A 27,964-nucleotide genomic window follows, 5' to 3' on the forward strand; every position below is an offset into this window, starting at 1 on the left:
AATGGACTTTGGGGGTGTAAGTGTGGGTTTGAAGGGTCTGTGGGCAAGGATTTGGGGGAGTGGAGTTGGGATTTGAGCAGAGGATGGGGGAGATAACTTGAGGGCAGGGGTTTGGGGGTATGGGAACCACAACTGAGGGTGAAGCAGGAGGTTTGGGGATCTGAGGGCAGATGTTGGAATCTGAAGGTGGAGGTTCTTGGATGGGAGAGAGGAGGCTCTGGGAAGATGGGGGAGGGCTGGGACCCAAAGATGGGTTGGAAGTCTGAGGCCTGGGCACCAGGTGAGTTCCTGAGTCTGAGGGAGGTCTTGGCGAGGGAGTGACCCTGGAAGGAGAGAGGGGGGTTTCTCAGATTTCTTCGACCAGTTTCTCCATGTCCTTCCTCTCATCTCGGCTCGGCTCCGCCGCTCCCCTTTCCCACAGCCAACCCCGCTCCTGAAGTGCAGCACTAAACGGTCGGGCTGCCCCTACTCCTAGCTGCGTCTCACCCTCGCCTCATTCCTCGCCCCCCCAGGCCACGCCCCCACACGCACAGGTTTCCTTTGCCCAGTCTCTCCCAGACAGGTCCCTCCCCTTACTCGGGCCACGTCCCTCCGTAGACTATGCCCCCCCGCCCCTTGTCCCTGTCCCACCAGTCTCCTGTCCCTCCTCAGACCCACGACCGTGCCTCGTCCCAGACTCCGCCCCTCTCCCCAGGCCCCACCCCCCCTCCTCCCGCAGAACCGGCACTTGCCTTTGCCCTCCCCCGCGCATCCGCAGACCCCGCTCCCTCGCAGCCCAGGACCCGCTTCCTCCTCAGACCCGGCCCCGCCCCTCGCCTAGGGCCCCGCCCCTCCGCAGAGCAGGCCCCGCCCCACCCCCCGAGACTTAGTCTCCCGGGCTGGCGCGCGCGGTTCCCGTCACTAGCACGCGCGGTGGCGGCGGCGAGAAGATGGCGGCGTCCGGTGGCAGTGGTGGCGCTGGTGGCGGCGGCTTCCGCGCGGGCCCGGGCCCCGAGCGCCCTAACAGGTGAGAACCAGCCCACAGGGTGGGCCTGCACCTGCCCCGGGGCTGGAGTGACCTAAGGGGAGTCCTGGAGGAGTGGCCTGGGCAGGCTCGAGGATTTTTACGGGGGCTGCGGACTTTAGGTGCTATGGAGTACTGAGGGGACTGAGGGCTGTTCACGGGTCATCCGAAGGCGGATTGGGGGCCCCAGGGCCTCCAGGCGTCTGCATGCGGCCCTAGGGGCCTGAGAGGGCTTTGAGGGGTGTGGAGATCTGAAAGGAAACCCAGGGGCTCCTGACTGTGATGTGGCCATGGGGGAACTGGGGATGCCAAGGGGTCTGGGAGGCAGGGAGGTCCTGAGCAGGGGCTATAGGAAGTCTTGAGGTTGTTGAGGCTGTCTGGGCGACTCTGAGGAGGGGCTGAGGGGAATTTGGAGGGCTGAGGCCCACGGCTTCTTGGAGGGTGCTGAAGGACCCTAAGGTTCCTAAAGGTGGTCCTGAGGACATGCTGAGGGGACCTGGGAGGAGTGAGAACTGTAGAAGGTTGGGAGTAGGAGGCTCAAGCGAACCCAAGGGCCTGAAAGAGGCCTGAGGGACCAGGGAGAACCTGAGAGAGGGAGCTGAGGGGCCCTGGGGGTCCCAGTGAGTCCTGATCGGCAGGGAGAGGTCTTGGGGTCCCAGGGGTCCTGGGGGGTTAGAATGGGTCTTGGGAAGCCTGAAGATGGTGAGAGAGCGCTGAAGGTTTAAAAAATACATGAGAAGGGTCCGACCTTGTGGCTCCTCCCTCCAAGCCCCATGGGTTATAAATCCCATTCACCCCCAGGGAAAAGAACTTGAAGCATGGTCTTGCCCTCAGATCATGGTGGAAGAATTCACCCCTTTTGGTCTGAGAGAGGCCCCCTTTCTCTTTGGACAAGTCCTGAGACTGGTTGTTTGAACCGCAGAATTGGCATAGCAATTGAAGGTATTTTTATGCATTGTTCTGGATTCTCAGACGGAAAGGGGGGATCTTAGGATGTAAGACCTCCCTCCCTCTTCCCATTGCACAAGGCCAGAGTAATCTAGACCTTCTCATCCCAGTCCCCCAGGACAGTCTGCTACCCTCGGTGACCAAGGAAGAAATTCGGACTTTTTCTTGCTGGTGAGCTTATGGGAGCAAATAATTTCCGTCAGTGTGATAAATGATGAAATGGTTAATACTCGTGTGCCTCAGAAAAGCCTGAGGGTCCGGGTGCATGAGTTGGGCTTTGGAGGCCTGTAGTGGGGAGCAAAGAGAGATCAGGGGATTTGGGAAGACATGCAGGGGGTAGAGTGGACAGGATTTGGTGACTGGTAGGAGGTGGCATGTAAGGGACAGTGAATCCTAGTCCCTGCTTTGAGCCCTGGCTAGGGATAACCTGGGGCAAGAATGAGGTATAATTCGTTACATGCTCTACAGTTCACTCATTTTAGCTGAACAGTTCACTGAGTTTTTTGGAGTTTTTTGTTTTTTTGGCTGCAGCGGGTCTTAGTTGCGGCACACAGGATCTTCGTTGCCGCATGAGGGATCTTTTAGTTGCAGCATGTGGGGTTTTGCGGCATGCAGGATCTAGTTCCCTGACCAGGGATTGCCCCCTGCATTGGGAGCATGGAGTCTTAACCACTGGACCACCAGGGAAGTCTCCTCACTGAGTTTTAATAAATTTATAGAGTTATGTACCCATTAACACAATCCAGGTTTTCAGAATGCGTCCATTACCACAATGAATTCCTTCAAGCCCGTTGCAGTCAACCCTTCTCCCACCCCTGGCCTCAGGCACACTCTGATCTGCTTTCGCTCTCTGTAGTTTCGTCTTTTTAGAAATTTTACATGAATGGAATCATATAATATGTGGCTTCTTGTGTCTGGCTTCTGTCCCTTAACAGAATATTTTTGAAGTTTCATCTGTGTTGTCACAAGTATCAGAAGTTCGTTCTTTTTTCACTGCTGCCTACTATTCCATTAAATGGATGGACACAATTTGTTTATCCATTTACTGGTTGATGGACATTTGGGTTGTTTCCATTTTGACAATTGCAGATAAAGTTGCTGTGAACATCTGGGTATGCATCTTTGTGTAGACATATACTTTCATCCTCGGGTAAATACCTAGGAGTGGAATGACTGGGTCCTATGGTAGGTGTAGGTTTAAGTTTTTTTTCTTTTTTTCAGGGTAAAATGGATCTTTTATTTATTTGTACTTAAACTTATAAACCAGCCAGTCAAACCGGGACTATTATTATCATGATGTGGCAAAATACAAAACACCTTTCTACAAATACTAGAGTGATGAACAACTTAGGGGTTGCAATAAAACAGAGCAAAAGAGGCAGAGGAAATCAGTGAAGCACATTGTAGCATAACCCCTCACCTTAGCAATTGAGGTTCTTAACAAGTAGGGCCTCCCCATCCCAGAAAATATAAAAAATTGTTCATTGAATCTTTGTACTTTTGCTTCCTATTTTTTTAAATAAATTTATTTACTTATTTATTTATTTTTGGCTGTGGTGGATCTTTGTTGCTGTGCGCGGGCTTTCTCTAGTTCCAGTGAGCGGCGTCTACTCTTCATTCGGTGCACCGGCTTCTTATTGCGGTGGCTGCTCTTTTTGAGGAGCACAGGCTCTAGGCATGTGGGCTTCAGTAGTTGTGGCACGCGGGCTCTAGAGCGCAGGCTCAGTAGTTGTGGCGCACAGGCTTAGTTGCTCCGCGGCATGTGGAATCTTCCCCGATCAGGGCTCGAACCCGTTTCCCCTGCATTGGCAGGCAGATTCTTAATCACTGTGCCACCAGGGAAGCCCCTTGCTTCCTATTTTTTGAGGTTAGATTGAAAAATATGGAACACTTCGCGAACTTGAGTGTCATCCTTGTGCCGGGGCCATGATAAGTTCCAATTTTAGTATATGTGCTACCGAAGCAAGCACCATAGGTTTTTTTAAAAAATATTTATTTATTTATTTTGGCTGCGCTGGGTCTTCGTTGTGGCACGCGGGATCTTCGCTGCAGCATACGGACTTCTTACTCATGTATGCAGACTCTTAGTTGTGGCATGCATGTGGGATCTAGTTCCCCGACCCGGGATCTAACCCGGGCCCCTTGCATTGGGAGTGCAGTCTTACCCCCTGGACCATCAAGGAAGTCCCTCTGCACTGTGGGTTTTTCAGGAAACTGCTGAGTTGTTTGGAGTGACTGAACCATAACTGCATTTGTACCAGCAATGTGCAACAGTTCCAGCTGCTCCCCATCCTTGCCAACACTTCACGTGGCCAGTCTTTAATTTTAGCCATTCTAAGTGTATGTTGGTATCTTATTTTGGTTGCATTTTACATATCCCTAATAACTAACGATGTTGGACATCTTTTCATGGTCTCACTGGCTATTCAGATCTTTGGTAAAGTGTCTTTTCAAATCTTTTGTCCATTTTTTACTTGGTTTGTCTTTTTTTAAAAAATTAATTCATTTATTTTTGACTGCGTTGAGTCTTCGTTGCTGCACGCAGGCTTTCTCTAGTTGGCGGTGAGCGGGGGCTACTCTTTGTTGCTGTGTGCAGGCTTCTCATTGCGGTGGCTTCTCTTGTTGCGGAGCACTGGCTGTAGGCACGTGGGCTTCAGTAGCTGTGACACGCGGGCTCAGTAATTGTGGCTCGCAGGCTCTAGAGCGCAGGCTCAGTAGTTGTGGCGCACGGGCTTAGTTGCTCTGCGGCATGTGGATCTTCCCAGACCAGGGCTCGAACCCGTGTCCCTTGCATTGGCAGGCGGATTCTTAACCACTGCACCACCAGGCAAGTCCCTACTCATCTACTTTCTGTCTCTATAAATTTACCTTTTTTTTTTTTTTGGCCTCACCACGCGACTATGCAAGGTATTAGTTCCCCGACCAGGGATGGAACCCATGCCCCTGCAGTGGAAGCACAGAGTCTTAACCACTGGACCGCCAGGGAATTCCGTAAATTTACCTGTTTTATAAATAGAATCGTACCATATGTGACCTTCAGTGTCTGGCTCCTTTCACTCCATATTAATGTTTGCGAGGTTCATCCACAATGTAACGTGTGTCAGTACTTCATTTCTTTTTATGGCTGCATAACATTCCATTGTGTGGACATAGCACGTTTTGTTTATTCGTTCACCAGCTGAAGGACATTTAGGTTGGTTCTACCTTTTGGCTGTTTTGGGTAATGCTGCGATAAACATGCATGTACAAGTTTTTGTCTGAACACCTGGGTTCAGTTCTTAGGGGTATATACCAGGAGCAGAATTGCTGGGTCCTATGGCTGTTGTGTGAACATGTTGAACATGCAGTCACCACCCAACACTACTTGGTGTGTTTATTAGTGGAAGTACCTTGAAGGTAGAGAGCATGTCTGTCTCGTGTAGTCTTGGTCTTGTATGCCTGGAGCACGGGCAGCCCAGAGGAAAGAAGTGTTCAAGAAATATGGCTGGGGGACTTCCCTGGTGGTCGGTCCAGTGGGTAAGACTCTGCGGTACCAACGCAGGGGCCCGGTTTTGATCCTTTGTTGGGGAACTAGATCCTGCATGCACGCCACAACTAAGAGTCCGCATGCTGCAGCTAAGAAATCCGCATGCCACAACTAAGAAGTCTACAAGCCGCAACTAAGACCTGGAGCAACCAAAAAAAAAAAAAAAAAGGAAATATGGCTGGGAGGGAGGGATGGATGAATGGAGTGTGGAAAAGCTCTCTAGGGCTTGTAATCTGGCTGGTAGGACGTCCCTTCTAGGTGGTCAGGTCTGTCCCTTGCCTTCTCGGGGAGACTTGTGGGCCTGCCAGGGATGGGGGGAGGCTGACCCTGTCTGTGAGTCTGGTTTTCCAGCCTTCCAGGTGGTGCCTGCATCTGCCTTTTTGTCCCATGAAGGGTTTTGTCATTTGGCCAGGGGTGGGGGCGGTTCCTGTCTTCCCCTTGGCCCTTCCAACGGTTCCACAACTCGAAAAACTGTCCTTAGGAGGGACTGCGTTCCCCCAGCCGCCCCCAGCATTACATAACTTGTTTGTTCCAACTTCACTTTTCTGCAACCAAGGGGGAAAAAAGAAAGAGAAAAGCTTATTCTCCTTCCTTCCTATCTCGAGGGATCAACAAAAAACCCGTTGCCTAGTAGAGATGGTCGTTAATGACCAAGCCGAACCTCTGGGATGGACAGAGCATGGCTGCCTTGGCTGGGCGCTTGCTGAGGGGAGGTGGGGTCCTAACTGCAGGCTCACTCACACAAAAGAAACTTGTTCTGCAGCAGGTCCCCTCTCAGCTCCACCTCAGGCCCTTGAGGGGGTCCAGGCTTCTGGAGAGAGAGGAGGTTTACAGTGTGTTGTGAGGGCGTGGAGGAACTCTCCCAGGAGTCACACCTCCCCAGCTAAAATTCCATCGCTGTGAGGTACCTGGCCTGCCTAGTTCTGGAGGAACCTTCTCGCCACGAAGTTTCTTCAGACATTGGGCCTTTGGCATCCTCTCTTCACTGCCCATCTTTCCTAAAGGTGTCTGGATGGGGCCCAGTCTCATTGATTCACACTGCTTCTTGTGGGGCGAGGCAGGAGTATCTGGGTGAGGGCCACGCCGGTCACAGGTGTTTCTCTGAGAAGTCGTGACTGGGACACAGTGTGAGTGGGTTTGGCACAGTTCAGCTGAGGCGTCTGCTCCTGGCTTGGTGGCCTTTGCTTGTTTAAACTTTCTTAACAAGCCCTCTCTGGCTGCACCCTAGATTGTCTCCACTAATCCCTGAGACTCTGGAAGAGTCCATCCCCCCAACCCCTGTGTGAAAGACTGGGCAATGATTTGGCCTTCTGAGACGATTCTTGTTCCTTTGGCCTCATCCTCTCTTCAGCTGAGAGGGAGAGACAGGAATTTGACCCTTCAGAGACAGGAACTCAGCTCCTCCTAGGAATTCTGGGAGATCTGGTGACATCAGGCACCTCATCAGACCCACATGCTTGTTGCATGCCTTGGGCACATCTGCAACCCTCTGTGTGTTAGTCTTCATCCGGGAAGTGGGACCCCGGACCCACTGGGCAGGGTGGCTGGGAAGAAGCAAACTAGGGTGAAGGTATGCTCAGAGGGCACCCAGCATGTTGCACATGTGTGTGTGTGTGTGTGTGTGTGTGGAAGTGGCAATGTTGCCCTGCGGTCCTGAAGCTGTTAGCATTCTGTCTGCTGTGCCTGCATGGACCAAGAAGGGATCATGGGGTGTTTGGCAGGTCTTGCTAACGAGCCAATGTGGCAGGTTGGGAGGAGAAAGTTGGTATCTTAGTCTGTTTGGGCTGCCATAACAGAATACCATAGACTGGGTGGCTTATAAACGGCAGAAATTTAGTTCTTGAAGTTCTGGAGGTTGAGAAGTCCAAAGTCAAGGTGCCGACAGATTTGGTGTCTGGAGAGGCCACTTCCTGGTTCATAGACACGGCCTCCTTGCTGAGTCCTCAAATAGTGGTTGGGTCTAGGGAGCTCTCTGGGGTCTCTTTTATAAGGGCACTAATTCCATTCATGAGGGCCCCATCCCCATGACCTAATCACCTCCCGAAGGCCCTGCCCTCTAATACCATCACATTAGGGAATAGGTCTCAATGTTTGAATTTTGGGAGGATACAAGCATTCATTCTGTGGTTGTTGGCTTGAGCAGTTTGGAGGATGGTAGTATCATTACTTGGTGGCCATGAGAGGGACAGTGGCAGGGCCAGTGGGAGAATGGAACATGTCAAGTCTGAGCTGCTTCTGCAGCATTGAGAGGACAGTTGCTGCCATGTGAACCTGGCACCTAGGAACAGAGTGTAGAGCATGAGCTGGTGGGTCTTGGCAGAGTATTGGGGTGGGGCAGTTGAGTCTGGGGTAAGCTGGAGAGAGTGCTGGGCAGAGGTGCTCTGGGGGGCTGGGTCACGCAGCCCAGCTCCTTCTCTGGGAGTGAGGTGCCCCATTCCTCACCTTCTCACTGGTAGGGTCCCTTGAGCTCAGGATGTGAAATTGCTCTGAAAACTGCACACTTCGCCCTGAATTGTGCAGCCTGATTGTCTCATAGCTGAACCACTTCCATCCGGTAGCTGTGACCCCTCGGGGATGGCCTTCTTGTCGGGGTAGAAAGGCGTTATTAGCCTCTGCTATCGTTGCGCCATCTCTAGGGAGTAGCCATAGTGTGTCATCCCACTTTCCTTAACTGGTTATTTTTTATTGCCGATCCTCACGCGAGAGCTCAGAGGGGCCAGGTTGGAGGTTTGCGCCTGCCTCCCCCCCAGACACTTTAAAAGTGGGGCTTCTCTGCACTCCTGCCCTTTGGTCTTGGGGCATGTTTCAGACTTAGGGTTGAAGGCCCTGGAGAAGGGGGAGGAGGGAGGGTGACTTCTCGGCATCCCCAGCTCCTTCCTCTTGTGGATGGGACTCATTTGACACCCTTCTCTTCCCCTGGCGATTGTCGATGGTCACATGCCTCCTGTGTGCCTGCTCCTGCGCTTGGTGTTGGGCATATGGGCCCCCGGACACCCAGACAGAGGGGCTCTGCCTGTGTGGGACACTTATGTGCCAGCATGTGAAGCAGTTGGGCTGTCATTTCCCCACGGTTGCCATAAAATGTCCCGAGGCTGAGTTGGAGGTTCCTGCCTTCTCCGGAAGGTTCTGAGAGTCTCCTTACAAATGAGGTTGAGCAGAGCCTAAAGGTTAGTGCCATCAGCTTGGGGGAAGGGAGTCTCGGGAGGTGGCCTGTTTTCTGGGTACAGGCAAGTGGCGTGTGCAGGTTCTGGAGGGGGAGGAGCCTGGCTTTTTAGGGGTCCGGAGGGCAGAGAGGAGCTAGAGAGGGTGAGAGGGAGGAGTGGGGAGACTGGGGGCTGGTGCAGGATTTGGGTGAGGGGGCACCTGGGTCAAATTCGTGTTTTGGAAGGATCCCTCTGGCAGGAGATGAGGGGGCCTGGGCTGAGGGGGGCGCGTGGAGATGGTGAGGTGGGCATGGGTTTGGGGAAGATACAAGGTTGAACTTGTGTGACGTGCTGACCCATGGTGGCAGCCAGGTTGGGAGTCACCAGCTCTCAGGTTTCTGCTGTGGACCAAAGAGTGAGTGCTGGTGGAGGACGCGTCAGGCAGGAGGATGAGGCCCCACTTGGCTTGAGAGGCTCTGCTGCCCGAGATCATACAGTGGGGACAGGGAGCAGACATGGACACCTGGCCTGGAGGGCTTAAAGTCCTCCCTCTGTTCTGGAAAGTCCTCGTGCCTGTCCTTGCTCGAGGGTCCCTGGTCTTCTAACAACCAGGACCTGGTCGTTCCCAGTTCAATTCCTGCCTCTCCTCTCTGACCTCCTTGAGAGCACTCACCACGTGCACACTTATTTGCTCTCTTTTCCTTTAATCTGTTGGCACATTGTGTTGCTTCCACCTTTGAGCCACATCCCCATCCGGCCCCTTCTTCCACTTCCACCTCATCCTGGCTCTGAGCTGCCATCGATTCTTGCCCTCCTGGCTGCTGTCCCCCCACCTCCAGTTGGCGGGACCCTCCCAAGGCAGGTATCAGACCAGGCCGTCCCTTGCCTGACACCTGCCGGGGGCTTCCTCACTCTCAGAACAGTCTCAGAACAAAATTCACTTCTCCACATGATCCCCTTGGCCCCCACGGCGAGGCCCTGCCCGCCTACGGGCCCCCAGGCTTCCACAGCCCACATCTCCAACAGCAGGCTGGTGCCCCTCCTGGGCCTCGTGGGCTCACCCTCCCTCGGCTGGGGTGACCTGTTCCAGAGCTTTGCACAACTCCCGTGTTGCCTCCTTGGGGCCTGGCCACTCTGTCCACCATGACTCCCCCCGTCTGCCCCTCTTCGTCCTCTGCCCCAGGCTCATGGTCCATTCTGTGTTCTTAAGGATCTGTGTGCCCTAGAATGTGTGCTCCCCGCAGGCAGGGCTTCACTGTGGAGGCTCTGATACAGTCTAGCGGATATTCTACATACAATCTACGATGGATTTGCAGGGGGAGCTGGCCTGACTGGGAGGCTTCTGGAACGGCCCTCCATGGCCAGCCAAGCAAGGGTCACTATTCTTCTTCTGATTTTTGTTAATGGCAGGGTCCGGGTAGAGAAACAGAGACTCACAGGTGTGTTGTCAGTGAATCAGCCCCGTTAGAGAGAAGCCAGTGTGAGCAGCACCCTTTTGCACGAGCTCCATTTAGTTCAAGGACAGGATCTTAGCGCCGTGTTGAAGACGGGGAAAGGGCCAGCCGCACTCCCTGTCCAGCTGCCTGCCGGGGGAAGTGGGGGCTGGGGCCCGCTGGGTCCCCACCGGGCCGACCCGCCCTCCTCCTGTGGTAGCTGCTCCGCAGCTGTGCAGACGGGCTCTTAACACTTGTTAACCCCGAGTCTCCAGTCCCTTCCTCCTCCCCGCCCCTTTCCCGTTTCCCTTCAGAGAGGGCTGCTCAGGATTCACAGAACTCATCCCCCATGGCTATGAGAGCGTTTCCCTGACATTCCTTGGCGGAGTGGGTTTTGGGGCGCATCCAGCGTGATTTCAGACCCCTCGCCGAGCAGCCCCGCTGCTGAGCTCTTCCCGCAGACCACCTCGCCGCATACTGAAAATATTGTGATTCGGGAGGAAGTAACCGGCACCTTTGGGGAATCGCAGACCTTTCCTATGAGGGAAGCAGCTTCCGGAATTGAACACGCTCAGACTGGAGGAAATCTTGAGGGGTGGACCTTTGGGCTTTTAAAGGCCTCAAGAGGGGGTCACCCGAGGATCAAGGATCGAGGCCGAAGACGTTTTCTGACGCCACAACTGCAAAATTCCACAGGGGTCAAAGACAGGATCCTAGCAGGAGCGGGCTGGGCTGGGCTGGGCTGGGCTGGGCTGGGCTGGGCTGGATATCCGGACAGCTCGCCTCTCAAAGGGATGTTAGAATTTGAAGCAGTCTGCCGGAGGAAGCAGCAGCAGGGAGACGTGATCACCCGGAATCTTCCATGACTGTAGCTGAGAGTGGGACATTCTCCTGAGGGAGGGTTTGGGGGGTGGTGGTGCCAAAATGCCCGTGAAGGAACAGTCATGTAGGGGAGCCCTGCTGCAGACCCCCGAGGCAGCCTCAACTTGGAAAACTTCCAGGACTATAAAGTCATAACTGTGTGCTGGCTTGGTGAAGTCTGTTCGATCCTAGGAGGGCTTCTCTTGCTCTCTCTCTTTTCTCCCCACCTCAGTTGTGCAAGGGGTAATGGCAGCCCGTGGGCTGTAAGGCAGGGAGGTTGGGAACACACAAATGTTTATGCTCCACGTGAGTCACTTGCAGAAACTCTGGGTGGTGTTTTCCTTGCCAAGGCTGATGGCATTGGGCTGCCCTGCGGCTCCAGCCTTAGGCGTGCTTCCAGCATTTTAGCATTTAGAGTTGCTGAACCTTCACAGTAGGGGGCATGGGTAGCTTGCTGACCTTTCACAGGGAGATGGCTGGGCTGTCTCTTTATGGGCGGGCGGGGCTCGGGCTGGGTCTGGTCACCACCCACTCACCTGCAGATCAACCAGTGAGGTTTCCTTGTCCCCATTCCCAGGGTAGGAAGCCAGTGTGCATTGCAGGGAGAGGTGGTAGCTGGAGAAGTATTAACTCCACAGTGGTTTTTCCAGAGGCTCGTCTGGAATTCGAGCCCCAGATCAGAGGCTTCTGACATTGAAGGCCCCTTTTGGTTACGAGAGCCAGAAACTCAACTCAACTCACTGCCTTCAGTTAAAAAATTAAAGTTTATCGTTCACATAAAAAACAAGTTCAGGGAGAATTCCAGTTTTTATATTCATTAAATTCAGAGCTCAGATGATTCCTCTGGAACCTGTGACTCGCGTCTCTTAGCTCTTGGCTGGGCAAGGCAACCTCACCTTGCTCTCCATCATCCCAGCAACCCTAGGGGGAAGGCAAGTTTCCATCCTGGTGGCTCCAGCAAAAGTCCCAGGGAAGGTTTTGGTTGGGTCAGATGGGTCACACTGCCTATCCTGGGCTCAGTCAGCATGGCTGCGGGCCTGGGAGGCTCTGGTTGGCCAGGCTGGGTTATGAATTCTCCCTTTTCAGCCCAGGGGTGCGTCTCCTGATCCTTACCACTGGGGCTGAGAGTGAAGGAGATTCCCTGAGGAAAACAAGGGGCCCTTAACAGAAGAAGGAAGGGATGTTGGCACCCCCTAAAATGAAGATGTTCGTGAGAGGACCCTCTTGATGCCTGAGTTTGTGCTGCTGTTGGAAGGTCCTTGCTGCGCCATACCCATACTGTGTCTGCCTGCAAATGGCCTGGCACCACTGGGCATGAGCACATGCCATTTGGTGGAACTGTCCCTTTCAGAGCCTCAATACCTGCCCTGCCAGGGGAGGCAGCTGGGCTGGGTCCTGAAATGCTGGCATTTGCAGTGCTGGATTCTCACAGGGTTTCCGAGCTGTGTTCTGGGGCCATGCAGTCATATGCCTACTTGCCTAATTTGTAGAGTGAAGGGGTTTTGCTCATTCAAGTGGCCCCATCTCCAAGCCCAGTGCAGCAGGGATAATGTGGGGGGATGGGCTCTTACTGGGATCAGCCTCTTGTCAGTGGGTGGGAACAAAACAGGCGAAGCTTCAGCCTGAGACCTGCTTAGTAGTAGCCCTTTCTGCCTCTGGCATTGGGGCCCTGGCTGGGCTTTGAGGGGTCACGGAGGCTGTGGGGAACCCTGGCTGGTCCATGAAGGCAAAGGAGGTCATGGGGGAGACCTTCTAGTTCGAGAAGGCTTGGAAGGGAAAGTGATAGAGGAGCGTGGAAGAGCTAGTGGGCTTGAGAGTGCAGCATAGGGAGGAGGGGTGGAGGTGGGGGGCAGAAAGAGTTGGCCCTTCAACACGGGGAATAGCATGAGTACAGTGTGGAGGCCAGACATCCCAGAGAGGAGCCTGCCGAGGGCTTCCTGGTTGAGCCCAGTCAAAGGATAACATACCTAGTCCCAGGACTTGGACCAGGAGGTTCCATGGAGGGGGTAACAGAGCAGATATATGCAGCAGATACCTGCAACAAGCAGAGATAGGAGTCAGGCGCCAGCCACTGCTGCCACCTAGCAGCCAGCCACCTGCCACCTCACCCATCCTATCCATCCATCCATCCTTCCGTCCGTCTATCCATCTACCCATCCTTCCGTCCAACCATCCATCCATCTGTCCCATCTGTCTATTCATCTGTTCATCTACCCTATCACCCATTGTCCATCCATCCATCATCCATCTACCCATCTATCCATCCACTCATCCACCCACCCACTCAGCCATCCAGCCATTTAATCAACAAGTGTGACTGAGCTCTGAGCACGTGCTGGGCATGGTGCCAGGTGCCGGAACACAGCAGGAGACAGAACCCACCCTTCCCTGCTTGGTGAGTCTCCTGTTGCAGCTTCGAGGAGACAGGTTGGAAACAGATGGATGGTTTACCAGATGGAGCGATGGGCAGGCAAGACAACTAGAGCTGGGTTGGGGTCAGAGAGGTGTGAGGCCTGGGTGGGGCTTTCCCACTGTGACCTGGCAGAATGGGGTTACCTCCCTCATAACAGCTGGAGGGTTAGTGGGATAGTCCACACCCTTGCCCTGGCTGCCACTGAGGAGCCACATCCTGCCCTACTTACTGTCCAGCTCCACGTCCACCTCCTGGCTTGGCCTTCCTGGTGAGTGGTCTCAGCTCTCCCAGCCTCAGTCTCCCCGTCTGCATCATGGAGGTGATCAGGGGGCCCATCCACCTGGGGCTACAGAGAGACCGACACTGGCCAGGCCTCTTACGTGCTGTGTGGCCTTGGGTGGGTGCCTGAACCTCTCTGTGCCTCAATGTCGCTATCTGTAAGATGGTGACGATAGTGGTTTACCCCTCTCCAGGCTGCCCACTGAGAGACGAGCTGGGAACCAGGTTGGCACTGCCCCGGGCCCACAGTCTTGCATGGAGTGGGTGCTCGCTTGCCAGGATGGGGAGGGGTGGGGGTATGTGGAGGCAGAGAGCTTGCTGATGAGGGAAGGAGGGTCTGGGTGTCCGCCTTCCATCTTCCTAGCCTTGAGAAGTTGCTGGAGTTGGGCAGGTCTGGGACTGGGGAAGTGCTGCCTACAGGGTCCTCTCGTCCATCAGCAGTGGCCAGATCCCTACGTCCTGGGCTCCCTGGGGCACCAGTCAGAGGCTGGGGTGAGGGCAGAGAGCCTGGGCAAGACGTCACAGCTGGGCTTCAGGGGCACTGGGCTCACCGTGGCCCCTGAGGAGCAAGACTGTGGGAGAGCCACAGGGGGCTTAGGCAGGAGAGTGATGGAGTTTGATGTCATTGTTGCCTTCTGCTTGTGGGAGGGTGGGCCATACCTGTAGAGTTCTTGGCTGTAACCCAGTGAGTATTGTGGGAGTGGGGGAATCCACGCGGTTTGTCCCTGTCTCAGAAGGGCGGGATGACGGAGCTGACCGGGTGGTTCCACTTGCCTTGAGTGGAACCAGCACTGAGTGAGGCTGTCTGGCGCCAGGCTCAGGATCCCAGCCAGGCTTTGGGGACGGCTGGTGGGGTCTCATTGTGAGGCTGGTGACTTGTGGGGCCAGGCACACCCCTGCCTCTACTCCCAGCCCCTAGGAATTTGCTCCTGTCACCTCTCTGGGTCCTTGGGAGGAGTCATGATGGTTCTTTTGAGGTGGACGTGGGTTCTAGAACCTGTCTGCCTTCCCTACCACCCTCTGGACCCTCAACCTCCCTGGCTGTCATGTGGGGGTTCTCAGGAGCCACCAGTCCCGGGTGCCGGCAGGTTGCATGGTTCCCTCCTGCCGGTACTCCCCAGTACCCAGCACCGCCTCTCTTCCATCACCCTGTCACTGCACTGCAGGCACAGACAGGCAGGAGCCAAAGACATACGTGTGGGAGGTGGCCCTGCCTGGTGATGCTCTGAAGATGAGGTTGGCAACCGTGGCCTGGCGCCCCTTTGCAGGGCTCAGGGAGAGCATCTCTGTGGGCGACGTGCTTCCAGGGTGGGCTCGCAGTGGGCCCTAGACGTGTCCACGGCCCAGCTCTTGGATGAGGCAGAGCAGGTGGGAAGGAGTGGATGAAGCTCTGTCCCTGCCTGGCGGCCTGGCTTGGGGTGCGCAGATCCACCTTGGCACTGGGCATCCTGATTTAAATTATCGCAGAAGATGTAGGAAGTAACCAGTATGATGACCAGGAGGGAGAAATAAAGAATTCAGCTGATGCTGTGGAAAGAGCCCAGGCTCAGGGGCACATGGGATCTGGAGCCCTGGCCAGATGTTCTTCTTTCTCTCTCTCTCTCTGGGTCTCTGTGCCCCCCAGTCTCTCTCAGTGGTTTGGCCTCCAGGCCTGCTGGGACACTGCTCTGAGGACCTTCATCTGCTCCTGGGTTCCACACTTGTCCACATTGGAGCCCTGCTCTTTCATCTGCTCCCCAGCGTGCCCGGGGATCAAGCCCTGCGAGAGGACTGCAGGCATCTCAGAAGGAGCTGCCCCTTATCGTGGGGCTGCGGCTGTCTGGGGGTGAGGAGGGCGGAGCCGGCCTGGGGTGAGCAGCCCCAGGGGAGAGCGTGCTGACGTGAGCATGGGGGCTGCTGGCCAGCCGGAGCATTTAAGGGCTACTGCCAGGTGCCAAAACATGGTGACTCCATCCTTTGGGCTGGGAGCATAGTACCCAGAGCTGTGAAATACTGTGGTAACCACAGCAACAGTGGCTTGGGGTGTCTGCCTTTGTGGGACATGTGGGACCTTGGTTCAGACGCACCTTTGATCCATGGAGCTGCGTGCCTGGAAGGCAGAGCAGTGGCCTTGGCAGAGTCAGCAGGCTCTAGTAGAGCGGGAAGCAGGAGCCAGTACTGGAGCTGCCTGCAGCCATGGAGGGGGGGGCCATACTGGGCCTCAGTTTCTCCATCTTTTTAAAAAAATAAATCTATTTATTTATTTTTGGCTGCCTTGGGTCATCGTTGCTGTGCAGCCTTTCTCTAGTTGGGGTGAGCAGGGGCTACTCTTCATTGTGGCGTGCAGGCTTCTCATTGTGGTGGCTTCTCTTGTTGCAGAGCACGGGCTCTAGGCGTGCGGGCTTCAGTAGCTGTGGCACGTGGGCTCAGTAGTTGTGGCTCGCGGGCTCTAGAGCGCAGGCTCAGTAGTTCTGGTGCACAGGCTTAGTTGCTCTGCGGCATGTGGGATCTTCCCGGACCAGGGAATCGAACCCATGCCCCCTGCATTGGCAGGCGGATTCTTAACCACTGCACCACCAGGGAAGTCCAGTTTCTCCATCTTGAAAGGGACACTTGCTGCACTGACCTCTTGGGCTGGCCAGGGATTCATGAAGTTCTTCGTGAAGGGCTGTGCCCAGCATGTGCTCTGTCAGTGAGCCTGCTTTGTGAAGGGTCTGAGGCGGGCAGGAAGGGGAAGCCAGAGAAGCTTCCAGTGTGGCTGGATAGGAGGTCACCAGTGGGCTGCCGGCGCTTCTCCATCTGCAGCTAGAGAGCCCCATCCCCATCCCCCAACCTCTGTCTCCCCCCCCACCCCGTCTCTGTCCCCCTCTCTCTGGGTCTCTGTCCCCCTTCTCTGGGTCTCTTTCTCTCTCTCTGGGTCTCTCTCCCCCTCTCTGGGTCTCTATCTCCCTTCGTCAGCCCAAGTGCAGCGTCTTCCCTGCTGATGCACCCAGGACCCTAAGGTGGAATGGCCTGGAGCTCCCTGGTACTGCATCAGCTGGGGTGTGAGCCAACCAGCTGCACTGCGCTGCTGTGCTCCATCGAGCCACATGGACAATAAAACCAAAATTGGCTTTGAAAGTGGAAGTGCTCTCTGTTTTGAGGGGAAGTGAGGGAATTTGCATGTAAGAACAGTATGTTAAAGGGGCAATACCGTCAGACTCTGTTCTGGCCTGAGCTTTGGGCTCCATGTGGGGGTGGGAAAGGAGTTTACAAAACCCCAAAGAAATGTTTCCATGAAATTCTTTCTTGGTCTTGCCTTTTCCCATTCTTTTTTTTTTTTTTTTTGGACATTCCAGTGAAAAAAACTTTCCGGGGCTTCATATCTCTCCTGTGGGCTTGGGAAACCGACCGTGGAGACCAGGGCCAGCAGCCGGGCGAGGGCAGGAGGAGGGGAGCGCCCTCCCCGCCAAGTGCTGCTCCCAAGGCAGCCCCTACCGCTGTCGCGGGGCTCTGTCACTTTTGGTGTGGCTCTGCACCTCCTGTGGCTGTCCCTCACTAGGCCATCCTGCCTTGGGTCCCCCCGAAGCAGGCCCTGAGGCAAGGATATTTGGGGGGTGGTATATTTGGGGGGTGACCCCATGAAGAATGGGGGGCAGGAAGGAGCCCACACAGGGGGCGCCAGCAAGGATCCAGCGACAGCATGGGCAATGGGCTCAGAAGGCTGGGGATGCCTGGAGGTTGTGGGGATCCTGCCACAGGTGGGCATTTACCTCACCTAGTCCCACTGGCTGTCAGCTCCCGTGCAGGGACATCCAGAGGGAGGCAACAGCTGTTTCCCTTGTTCAGCACGGGACTGCACATGGCTGGGGGTGCCTGATGACAGTGGTAGAGAGACACAGCACGGGGGTTGGGGTCAGGACAGTGGGGGGCACATGGTCAGAGGCCAGGTCCAGGCTGAGGGTGCAGCTGGGGAGGCAGTGAGTGGCCTCCAGAGACGCCCTGACCCGGCTGCTGACGCATTGGCTCCGATGACTCAGCGCGGGTGACCGTGGCTTGGGTGGCCGTCTGGAGACTCGGACTAGCTCAAGGGCTGCCGCTGCCGCCTTCCTGGGGGCCCGGGGCCCCGCCTCGCCAGCCGCCCCCTGTCTGGGCCGGCCTGAGTAATGGGTCCTTCCCTTAGTCATCGGTCCCAGGCCCTGGCCCTCCCTCTTCCTCCTGCCCACCTCCGCCCAGCCAAGCCTGCTTCTCTGTCCAGGCTGGGGACTCTGGCCCCTGCCGGCTTCCTCCCTCCTTCCCTGAGTTCCCCAGAGGCTGTGAGGTGTGTGTGGGGTAGCGGTGGGGGCTTCAGAGACAGTTGTCCCACCGGTGAGATGGGAGGAGGAAACCAGCCTTGTGAGGTACCATGAGCCTTGCTGGGGGCACGAGGAGGAGCGCCTGGGACAGGATGAGGCGTGCAGAAAGGGGCTGTTTCCTACCCCCTTGGTGCAACTTGGGCTCCACACCCTGTAAGCAGAAGTGCTATGGGCTTTGTAGGGCTTCCTGGGCCGGGGTGTCCTAACTCCAGCAGAGGAGCGTTTTAACGCTCAGAGTATGCACGGCCTCCGTGCTCTGCTGGAGGGCAGCCCTTTGTACCTCCTTAAAGGGTGTTTAGCTTGTTTCCCATCTTCAGCCCCCAGAAATGGTATTTGGTAAATATCCTCACACATCTCTCAACTTGCACATGCGAGTATATCTCAGATAAATCCCAAAAGTAGACCTGCTAGGTCAAGGATGTGAACCTTTAGAATTTTTCTAGGTCTACCAAACTGCCTGCCTGGGAGTTGTCCCTCTTCGCACTCCTGCTGGGAATGGACAAGAGCATCTGCTGCCAGATGGCCCACCCCATGACTCTGCCCACCTGAGGGGTGAAGCCAGTCCTTTGGCAAGCACACTTCCCTTATCGTGAGCGAGGCTGAGTCTTAGGTCTCTCCAGCCAGCTGTGCTTCCTTTCCTAGGAACCGTCAACCCACATCCTTCTGTGACATTGCTGGCTTTGTATTGATTTCTTGGTGCTCTTTATATATGGAGGACCACTGTAAATATATGTCCAGGGACCAAGCAGCCCCAGGATGAAGTTGCCTCTGGTGGGAGATCTTTCTTCTGGTGAAAACATGCATAGGCACGCCAGTCCCCAGAGCTCAGAGGAAGCACAGGAAATCCTCCCAGCTCGCCTCACACTTTCAGAGGCACTTCTAAGAAAAAACTGAGGCCAGCTAAAAGCAAAATGTCAAATGCTGGGTTGGGGGAATATACCAAATCTGTGAGGTGAGGTGTCCACAGAGAGGCCAGCCAGGCTCACTTGACACCTGCCGTGGGCTGGTGCTCTGTGGGTGGTTCCAAGCTTCAAGTTCCCAAGCACTTGGCCCCATTCAAAGGCATGCGAGTGGCTTGTATGGTTGGTGGCAGGATGTAGCCCCCCACTTTGCCAGCCCAAAGTGAAGCTGGGGGAAGTAGGGGGTCTGTGGTCCCTCATTTCCCAGGAGGTGATGGGGGCCGGGGAGCCTCATGGCAGCCCTGTGACATCTGCTCCTCCCTGCCCCTTCCCACCTTTTAAAAAAATTTTGGCCGCGCTGAGCAGCATGCGGGATCTTATTTCCCAACCAGGGATCGAACCCGTGCCCCCTGCAGTGGAAGTGTGGAGTCTTAACCACTGGACCACCAGGGCAGTTCTGCCTGCCCCATTTGAGAGCTGAGAAAATGAAGACCCAGAGGACCGGGGAACGTGCCTTAGTCACACAGCTGGCAGATAGCAGGGCAGCCTCGGAATCCTGCCCTCTGCTCCTCACACCAGGTGCCAGAGCCTGGAGCAGCAAGGGCCGTGGTGCAGCCCGGGCAGTCTTTCCGGAGTGGGTCTGGCCAAGATTCACCTCCCAGGCTTTGGGTCCCGGCCCAACCCTCCAGACACTCTGCTCAGGGCCAGGCTCCAGGCTTGGATGACTCTAGGGGATCCTGGTGATGAAAGTGGCACACAGGTGCTGTCTGCGTGTCACCTCCTCACACCCCGCAGCCCCTGCTGTGCTGAGTGACATCTGCAGAGAACAGCAGTGCCATCCCCGGGGCTACCCAGACTGGCCAAGTCTACGTCTGTGTCTGCATCTTAACACGGCCCCTGGTTTGAGACACACCTCTTCTCTGCACCCTGTTCCTGGGAGGGAGGTTCCAAGGGGTCACAGCAGCCGTCCCTGATCCCAGGCCACTGTGCTGCACAGGGAAGGTGGAGCACCTGGCCCCAGGCAGGAGGGGGCCCGTCTTGGGAGGGGAGGTGGCTCTGCACAGGGGCGGCCGTTTGTGGAAGTCGGGCCTTAGGGCCAACACCCAGGATGCAGCCAAGCCCTCTGCTCCCAGGGAGAGGCTGGGCGTCACTGTCTAACCTCAGGGGTGGCAGAGCTGGGAGGAGAAGCCGGGGACACCCCCACTTTTTCTGGCCTCTGCACCTCTCTGCTCCCAGCTCCTGTCTCCTCCCCCCGGGACATTCACAGCTTCGATGTGAAGCCAGTTGTGGATGATGTGACCACTTCGGGTCCCCATTTCCCGATTGTGCACCCGACGAGGGCAGGTCTGCTCTGTCTCATTCATGCTGTGTCCTCCCACCCATGAGAAACAGACAAGGGGCTGACAAAAAAGCCCATGAGGAGAGGGGGGGAGGGGGGGATGGATCTGAGCACCTCAAGGGTCCTTGGAGGCTCATGTGGGATGTGGCTTTGGCTCGGCGCTCCAGAGGCCCGTCACAGGGTGTCGCCGAGAGGACACAGCAACACCCTGTCCCTGGAGATGTCCTGGCAGGGCCTGTATGGCTGAGGGCAGCCCTGGCCAGTGGGTGGGTACAGTTGGAGGCCTTCTGAATCCTGAGGGTCCAATGACATTCTCTTCGTGATCTTCAGAACATGGGTCAGGTGGGGTTCTTGGGAAACCAAAAGAGCAGAGACTCGGATCCGAGCAGTGACCCAGTCAGGAAGGATGGGCTGGATGCCGCAGCACTGGCTGCTTCCTGCCTGGGAGAGGAGGGGGGCGTGTGAGGTGGGCGTCCCCTCCACCTCGTGGGGAGAGGCGACTCAGCCAAGCTAGAGACTCAGGGTCCTCCTGGGTCCCTTTCCTTCCCTCCCTCCACGGTCTGCACACCCAGCCTCCAGGACAAACCCAGGATCTGGCTACCGACACCACTGGCGTCCCAGTATCACCAGCTCAGATGACCACAGCGCTGGGCTCTGAGTCACATGTGTTCCTGCCTCCCAGAGACAGGATGGTTTTCCGCTAAGTGCAGGTGTTGTCCCCCTGCCACGTCCCCTGTCCCCCCGCCACGTCCCCACACCTTCGGAACCCTGAGCACCTCGCAGGCCTGCAGGCAGTGTCCAGGGCCCTGCAGCCCCTCTACCCATTGGATGGTTTACCCCTTTTCCCTAGGCTCTGCAGAAGGCCGCTGATGGGGGCGGCCTGTGCGAGCCGGGGACCTCCCGTCAGCAGCGACTGTGTGTCTTGTGCCCGGCGTCAGCTCTTTTACCCCTTGGTTGTGTTTTGGGAGCTGGTGGGCAGTAGGAGTCGAGGAGCCTTCTTTCTCTTCCTGCTTTCTTGGAAAGACCAGTGCCCACGTTCCTGGCCCTCATTTGTGGGCAGAGGCAGGCGTCAGTCCCAGGAATGGGAAAGCAAGTTCCAGAGAGCCGGAGGCCATGGGGAGAGAGCAGAGGGCTGGGGAGGATGGCCTTTGCCTGGGGTGGGGTGTGGGGGCTGAGAGAGTCCTGGGAAGGCTCTTGACCCCATGGAGGCTGATGGGCATTGCCCGCTTCTGTTGTGTTTGGAGGAGGAAGTGATGTATTAGGGCCTCCTAAACTACTCATTTATCTCTGCATTTCTACAAAAGTTTTCCGAGATGAAACAGCAAAGGGGACAGGGGCTGGGGGATGGTAGGGGATGAGGGGAAGCGAGTGGGAGTGATAGGGGCTGGGCCACAGAGGACCTTGTATGCTGTGAGGCCCTGGAGGTCATGGCAGGGTTTTGCCCAGGACCTGAGAAGGCTCAGATGTCCTTGAGTTTTGTATTGTTTTTGAGGTGGAAGTCATATAACCTAAAATTCACCATTTTAAAGTATATAATTCAGTGACATTTAGTGCTTTTACAGTGTCGTGCAACTATCGTCTCTGTTTAGTTCCAGAACGTTTTCATCACCCCAAAGGGAATCCTGTACCCTCAGGCGGGCACTCCACACCCCCCCTCCCCCAGCCACTAATCTACTTTCTGTCTCTGTGGATTTCTGGACGTTTCATATAAATGGAATCATGTAACACGTGGCCTTTCGTGTCTGGCGGCTTTCACTCAGCCTGATGTCTTCCAGTTTCTTCCATGTTGTAGCATGAATCAGTTTCATTCTTTTTTTTATGACCGAGTAATATTCCGTTGTATTCATATACCACGTTTTGTTTATGCATTCATCCACTGATGGGCATTTGGGTTAGTTCCACCCCTCTCCTTTTCAAAACTTTATTTTTATTCCAAGACAACCTTTGCCTTGTGCATCCTCATTTTGAGGTGCAGGAATCTGTTTTACTTGTCGCATCCCCAGCTAACTGCCCCCATAGGTAAATCCATCTTAGGGCAGTTATTCTTGGTTTTATGGCTTCCTTACGTTGGTGACAGGAAGGTCCCACGCAACCTCCTGTTTCCTGGGCCCGGGTTCAGTCCTCCTGCGTCCTCTTATAGCTCTGGGGCTGCGGACAGCCTGTTCAGCGTGTCCCTGAAAGGTAGGACTGACAGGCGTTTCCCCTCGACTGGGCATCCACCGAGTGCAGCCAGGGCCGAATTCTTCCGTAAACGGCCAGGGTGACTTGATGGTCGTGTGGCCGCCCTCCCCTGGGGTACAGGGCACAAGAGCCATGCTGGCTGGTGTCAGAGTGGCTGGACCTTGAAGGTCAGCACCCGCTGGAGGTGGCTCTCCCTCTCCCACGGTGAGAAGCTGGCCCGTGGCACCCCCAACCCCGGGGCTTAGTGCCACCCGGGAGGCTGCAGGTTTCAAGTTCCTCCTTCAGACCTGTGCTGGAGCTCTGCGCTGGCAACTAATCCCACCCCGCCTCCTGCAGGGGAGAGAAGAGGGGCTTACTCGTGGGGATGGCTCACTGGGGCACAGGAGACAGTGAGGTGACATGGAGAGTCCTGTTCCTTAAAACGAGCACTCAGTAGGCACAGGACATTTTATTTGCTATTATTTATTTATTTATTTTTGGCTGCGTTGGGTCTTTGTGGCTGTGCGCGGGCTTTCTCTAGTTGTGGCGAGCAGGGGCTACTCTTTGTTGCGGTGCGTGGGCTTCTCATTGCAGTGGCTTCTCTTGTTGTGGAGCACGGGCTCTAGGCGCGCGGGCTTCAGTATTGTGGCTCGTGGGCTCTAGAGCGCGGGCTCAGCAGTTGTGGCACGTGGGCTTAGTTGCTCCTTGGCATGTCGGATCGTCCCGGACCAGGACTCAAACCTGCATCGGCAGGCAGATTCTTAACCACTGCACCACCAGGGAAGCCCCAGCACAGGTCATTTTAGAATGAAAGCTAATGAAATAAATTTTTAAAGAGGAGAAGGTTGGAAGCAACCCAAAGGTTCATAGATGGGTGAACAGATAAAGGAATTATGGTGTGTCCACACAGGGGAATATTACTCAGCTAGAAAAAGGAATGAAGCGTTGACACACGCTACAACATGGATGAACCTTGAAGGCATCAGGCTGAGTGAAAGAAGCCAGATACAAAAGACCGCATGTTGCATGATTCCATTTATATGAAACATCAAAACAGGCAAATCCATAGTTACAGGAGACAGATTAGTGGTTGCCAGGGGCTGGGGGAGGGGGATTGTGGGGGTGACTGGTAATGGGTGTGGGTCTTCTTTCACAGTGCTGAAATGTTCTGGAACTAGATAGAGGTGATGGTTGCATAACATTGTGAGTGGATTTTATGCCACTGAATTGTATACTTTAAAATGATGAATGTTATGTGAATCTCATCTCAAATACAAAAAAAAGGGATGCGGGAGGCTCTGCAGGTCCTGCATCAAACCCCGCCCATTTCACAGGCGGCAAATGGAGGCTGGAGAGGCGCATCCACTGCCACGGCCAGTCAGTGGGCAGGTGGCAGACACCATTGGGACCCAGGCCTGGTTTCCACTTCTCTGGGGCTGGTTCTGGCAATTTTGCCTCCACCCGGGGCAGCTTCAGAGCCCTGCCAAGCCTGCCCAGGGACCAGACGGCCCTGAGGCCGGTGAGCCACCTGCCCACCTCTGCTCTCCCCCAGCATGGCCGACAAGAACGGGGCCCTCAAGTGTACCTTCTCAGCCCCGGGCCACAGCACCAGCCTCCTGCAGGGCCTCGCCGCCCTCCGCGCCCAGGGCCAGCTCCTGGATGTCGTGCTCACCATCAACCAAGAGACCTTTCACGCGCACAAGGTGGTCCTGGCCGCCTGCAGCGACTACTTCAGGTGAGCGTGGGCCCCCAGGGGCAGGGTGGAGGGTGCTGCCCTTCTAAGAGGGAAGATCTCAGGGCTGGGCATCTAGCCGGGGATGGCTCTGAGGGAGAATGGCTGGGGTTAGCCCATCTTTGGGTTTAGAGAGAAGTCCAGTAAGCCTGCAGGTTTTTCCAGGTTTGCTGCTTATTCAAACTTGTGGGGGACACTGAGCAGACAAGCAGAGCATGCCTGGGGCACAGAGGTGGGTGCCCGATGAGCAGCTTCTGCCCTGCGAAGGTGGCAGGGCTCCGTCAGGTTTTCATTCTAAGGCTTTATGTGATGCCTGCATGTGCCAGGCGCTGTTCTAGGCCTTGGGGATTTAGCAGGGATAAGACAGGCACGAGCTCTGCCCTCATGGCACCTGTGCTCAGGCTGACGGACGGGAGGGACACCTGCTCGGCCGCCCTTGTGTGCGCCAGGTTCTGTCCAAGGCCCCACGTGATGAGTGAGGCCTTGCTGGGTGTACAGGTCTCTCTACCCTAAAGGCCCTTTCCTGAAAGCTCCTTCCCTGTGCCTGGCTGGGCAGCGGAGCGAGGGCCCCACGGAGCAGGGCTGGGGGCCATTCTCATCAGCTGGGGGCTGTCACAGGCTGGGGACAGTCTCCCTCATTCCCTTAGTGACCAGCTGGCAAGCTTCCTCCTGACACCAGAGAGAGCTGGGGTGCCGCCCTGGGGGTGGTTCTTCAGCCCCACATTGCCAGGGTGGCCGAAGCGTTCCCACCTGCCATCCCAGGTGCCCGTCTTGGGCTGCATGTTCCTCGCAGCTGGGGTGCCTTGCCTGGTGCGCCCCCTGGCTGCCCGCCCCACGGGCTCAGAGGGGCCATTCTGGGGAGTTGGAGCAGCCAAGCCATCTGGGGCGCCGCTTCTATTTTTATTCTGGATTTGGGGACGGGCGGGCTGGCCCAGCCAGAAATGCCCTTTAAAGGCTCCTCTGCGCTGGCACTGCAGTTGGAGAGGCCTTAAAAGGCAATGCTCCCTCCCGTCACCGTCACCGTGATTGCTTCTGCCTTCGATGGGCTGACGGGACTCGCGGGGACAAGAAGGGGCAGGGTCCAGGGGGCTGGTAGAGCACTGCGGTGGAGGGTTGGGGGGTTGTTAGTCAGTGGCCGCACGGCAGCACCAAGCTCAGCTGTCCCTCCTCTGGGGCCTGAGCTGGGCCCACTGGGTGTGCGACTAGGGGACGGACATCTGTCGGGCAATGTCGGGAAGTTCTCTCCCCTCAGACGGCTGTCACAGGCGTGTGCTGATGGTAGTTATAATTATGAAATGCCAGCTTGCCCCAAGCTGGAGCACACGCCATCTTCTAGAACCTGCCATGAACCCTGAGCAGGCACTGGGGTTCTCACCCCTCTTCCTGGTGGGGGGCCCTCAAAGGCCATGGGGAGCTGTGACCCAGGGCCTACGTCTCTCAGCAGCGCTCACATTAGCACTGCTTCTCAGAGCAGGATAGCACGGCTGACAGAGCTGGGGTTACTTGCTGCTGGGGGGCGGGTCTCACGATGGGCTGGTGTTCCTTTGGGCCATTCTCGGGGGGCTTTCCTGACCACGTAAGCCTCTGGAGATGGCAGGGACCCTAGCACCGCCCCCTGATGGGCACTCTGACTGGGCACCCTCACCCCTCCCCAACCCATGTGACAGTGACCCAGGCTGGGGAACGTGGAGCCAGCTGCCCACGTGAGGGGCTGGGCTCTGTGAACCACAGTGCCTAGTGCCCTTGGGGGTCCCTGCCTTGTCTCCTGAACTTGCCGCCGGCGTGGTCGTCCAGGGCTGGGTGTTAATGTGGGGCTGGAGACCTGTCCCCAGAGCCAAAGCCAAAGCCAAGGTTTGGTCGTCTCTTGCACAGCCGCACCAGCCCCGCAGCGAGCAGCCCCTGGTTCCCGCCCTTTGAGGCAGCTGGGCCCCAGCACCGCACACTTCTGGGTGAGGCCAGGCAGGGCTCCACGTAGGGGGGCGGAGTGGGGAGTTGCTGCTTGTAGGAAGATGCATGGCTAGGGGTGGATTAAAAGTCTTTTCCTTTTTGCCTGTCTTTAATGAGCATCCAGCCTGCTTTCCCCTGGCCGGCCGTGCCCTGCTCACAGTGTCCTGGGGCCAGGCCATGCTCGGGCAGCCACAGTGCCCCTTGGCTGCCCCGAGCCCACATGCTATGTTTCTGACCTTCAGGGCTATGTTCACGGGCGGCATGAGGGAGACGAGCCAGGACGTTATTGAGCTGAAGGGCGTGTCGGCCCGCGGCCTGCAGCACATCATCGACTTTGCCTACAGTGCCGAGGTGACACTGGACCTGGACTGTGTGCAGGACGTGCTGGGTGCAGCCGTGTTCCTGCAGATGCTGCCCGTGGTGGAGCTGTGTGAGGAGTTCCTCAAGGCCGCCATGAGCGTGGAGACCTGCCTCAACATTGGCCACATGGCCACCACCTTCAGCCTGGCCTCGCTCAAGGAATCGGTGGACACCTTCACCTTCCGGCACTTCCTGCAGATTGCCGAGGAGGAGGACTTCCTGCACCTGCCGCTGGAGCGCCTCGTCTTCTTCCTGAAGAGCAACCGGCTGCAGAGCTGCGCCGAGATTGACCTGTTCCGTGTGGCCGTCCGCTGGCTGCAGCACGACCCCGCCCGGCGGCTGCGCGCCAGCCACGTGCTCTGCCACATCCGCTTCCCGCTCATGCGGTCCTCAGACCTGGTGGACAGCGTGCAGACGCTAGACATCATGGTGGAGGATGTGCTGTGCCGCCAGTACCTGCTGGAGGCCTTCAACTACCAGGTGCTCCCCTTCCGGCAGCATGAGATGCAGTCGCCGCGCACAGCCGTGCGCTCGGATGTGCCCTCGCTGGTTGCCTTTGGTGGCACGCCCTACACCGACAGCGACCGCTCGGTCAGCAGCAAGGTGTACCAGCTGCCCGAGCCGGGGTCCCGTCACTTCCGTGAGCTGACGGAGATGGAGGTGGGCTGCAGCCACACGTGCGTAGCCGTGCTGGACAACTTCGTGTACGTGGCCGGGGGTCAGCACCTGCAGTACCGCAGTGGCGAGGGTGCCGTGGACTCCTGCTACCGCTACGACCCCCACCTGAACCGCTGGCTGCGCCTGCAGGCCATGCAGGAGAGCCGAATCCAGTTCCAGTTGAACGTGCTGTGCGGCATGGTATACGCCACAGGTGGCCGCAACCGGGCCGGCAGCCTGGCCTCAGTTGAGAGGTACTGCCCGCGGCGCAATGAGTGGGGCTACGCCTGTTCACTGAAGCGCCGCACGTGGGGCCACGCGGGTGCCTCGTCTGGGGGCCGCCTCTACATCTCGGGCGGCTACGGCATTTCGGTGGAGGACAAGAAGGCCCTGCACTGCTACGACCCCGAGGCCGACCAGTGGGAGTTCAAGGCTCCCATGAGCGAGCCCCGAGTGCTCCACGCCATGGTGGGCGCTGGCGGCCGCATCTACGCCCTCGGTGGCCGCATGGACCACGTTGACCGCTGCTTCGACGTGCTGGCTGTGGAGTACTACGTGCCCGAGACGGACCAGTGGACCAGTGTGAGCCCCATGCGGGCCGGACAGTCAGAGGCCGGCTGCTGCCTGCTGGACAGGAAGATCTACATCGTTGGGGGCTACAACTGGCGTCTCAACAACGTGACAGGCATCGTGCAGGTGTACAACACCGAGACGGATGAGTGGGAGCGCGACCTGCACTTCCCGGAGTCCTTTGCCGGCATCGCCTGTGCCCCTGTCCTGCTGCCCCGGGCCAGGACCAGGAGGTAGCTCCCCAGACCCCGGTTCCCGGCCTGGCCGCCTGCTGTTTCTGCGAGGGGCTTGGCGGGTGCGTGTCTGGGCGGGGAACTTCAAATTCCCACCCCCGCGGGCTGGTCTCGCATAAGGCACCCTCCTCACCCCCCCCTTCCTTCC

At 56.8% G+C, this 27,964-nt stretch overlaps 1 protein-coding gene across 1 annotated transcript; it reads left to right on the forward strand.

Annotated features, from left to right (window-relative positions):
• Nucleotides 1–928: 928 nt before the first annotated feature.
• Nucleotides 929–27,851, forward strand: KLHL26 (kelch like family member 26). Its single transcript, XM_082651803.1, has 3 exons — nucleotides 929–1,006; nucleotides 23,870–24,052; nucleotides 26,239–27,851. Exons 1-3 carry the CDS (start codon nucleotides 930–932, stop codon nucleotides 27,818–27,820), a joined length of 1,842 nt encoding a protein of 613 aa, XP_082507929.1. The 5' UTR covers nucleotide 929; the 3' UTR covers nucleotides 27,821–27,851.
• The last annotated feature ends 113 nt before the right edge of the window (nucleotides 27,852–27,964 follow it).

The sequence above is a fragment of the Grampus griseus genome (genome assembly GCF_964374135.1).
Source record: "Grampus griseus genome assembly, chromosome: 3".
Lineage (NCBI taxonomy): Eukaryota > Metazoa > Chordata > Mammalia > Artiodactyla > Delphinidae > Grampus > Grampus griseus.

What these genes read in the sequence shown, in the direction of transcription:
- KLHL26 (XM_082651803.1), top strand. Translation starts at nt 930, where the DNA reads ATGGCGGCGTCCGGTGGCAGTGGTGGCGCTGGTGGCGGCGGCTTCCGC. An exon ending in GGCCCCGAGCGCCCTAACAG is followed by an intron (nt 1,007 to 23,869) that starts GTGAGAACCAGC and finishes GCTCTCCCCCAG; the next exon opens with CATGGCCGACAAGAACGGGG. An exon ending in GCCTGCAGCGACTACTTCAG is followed by an intron (nt 24,053 to 26,238) that starts GTGAGCGTGGGC and finishes TCTGACCTTCAG; the next exon opens with GGCTATGTTCACGGGCGGCA.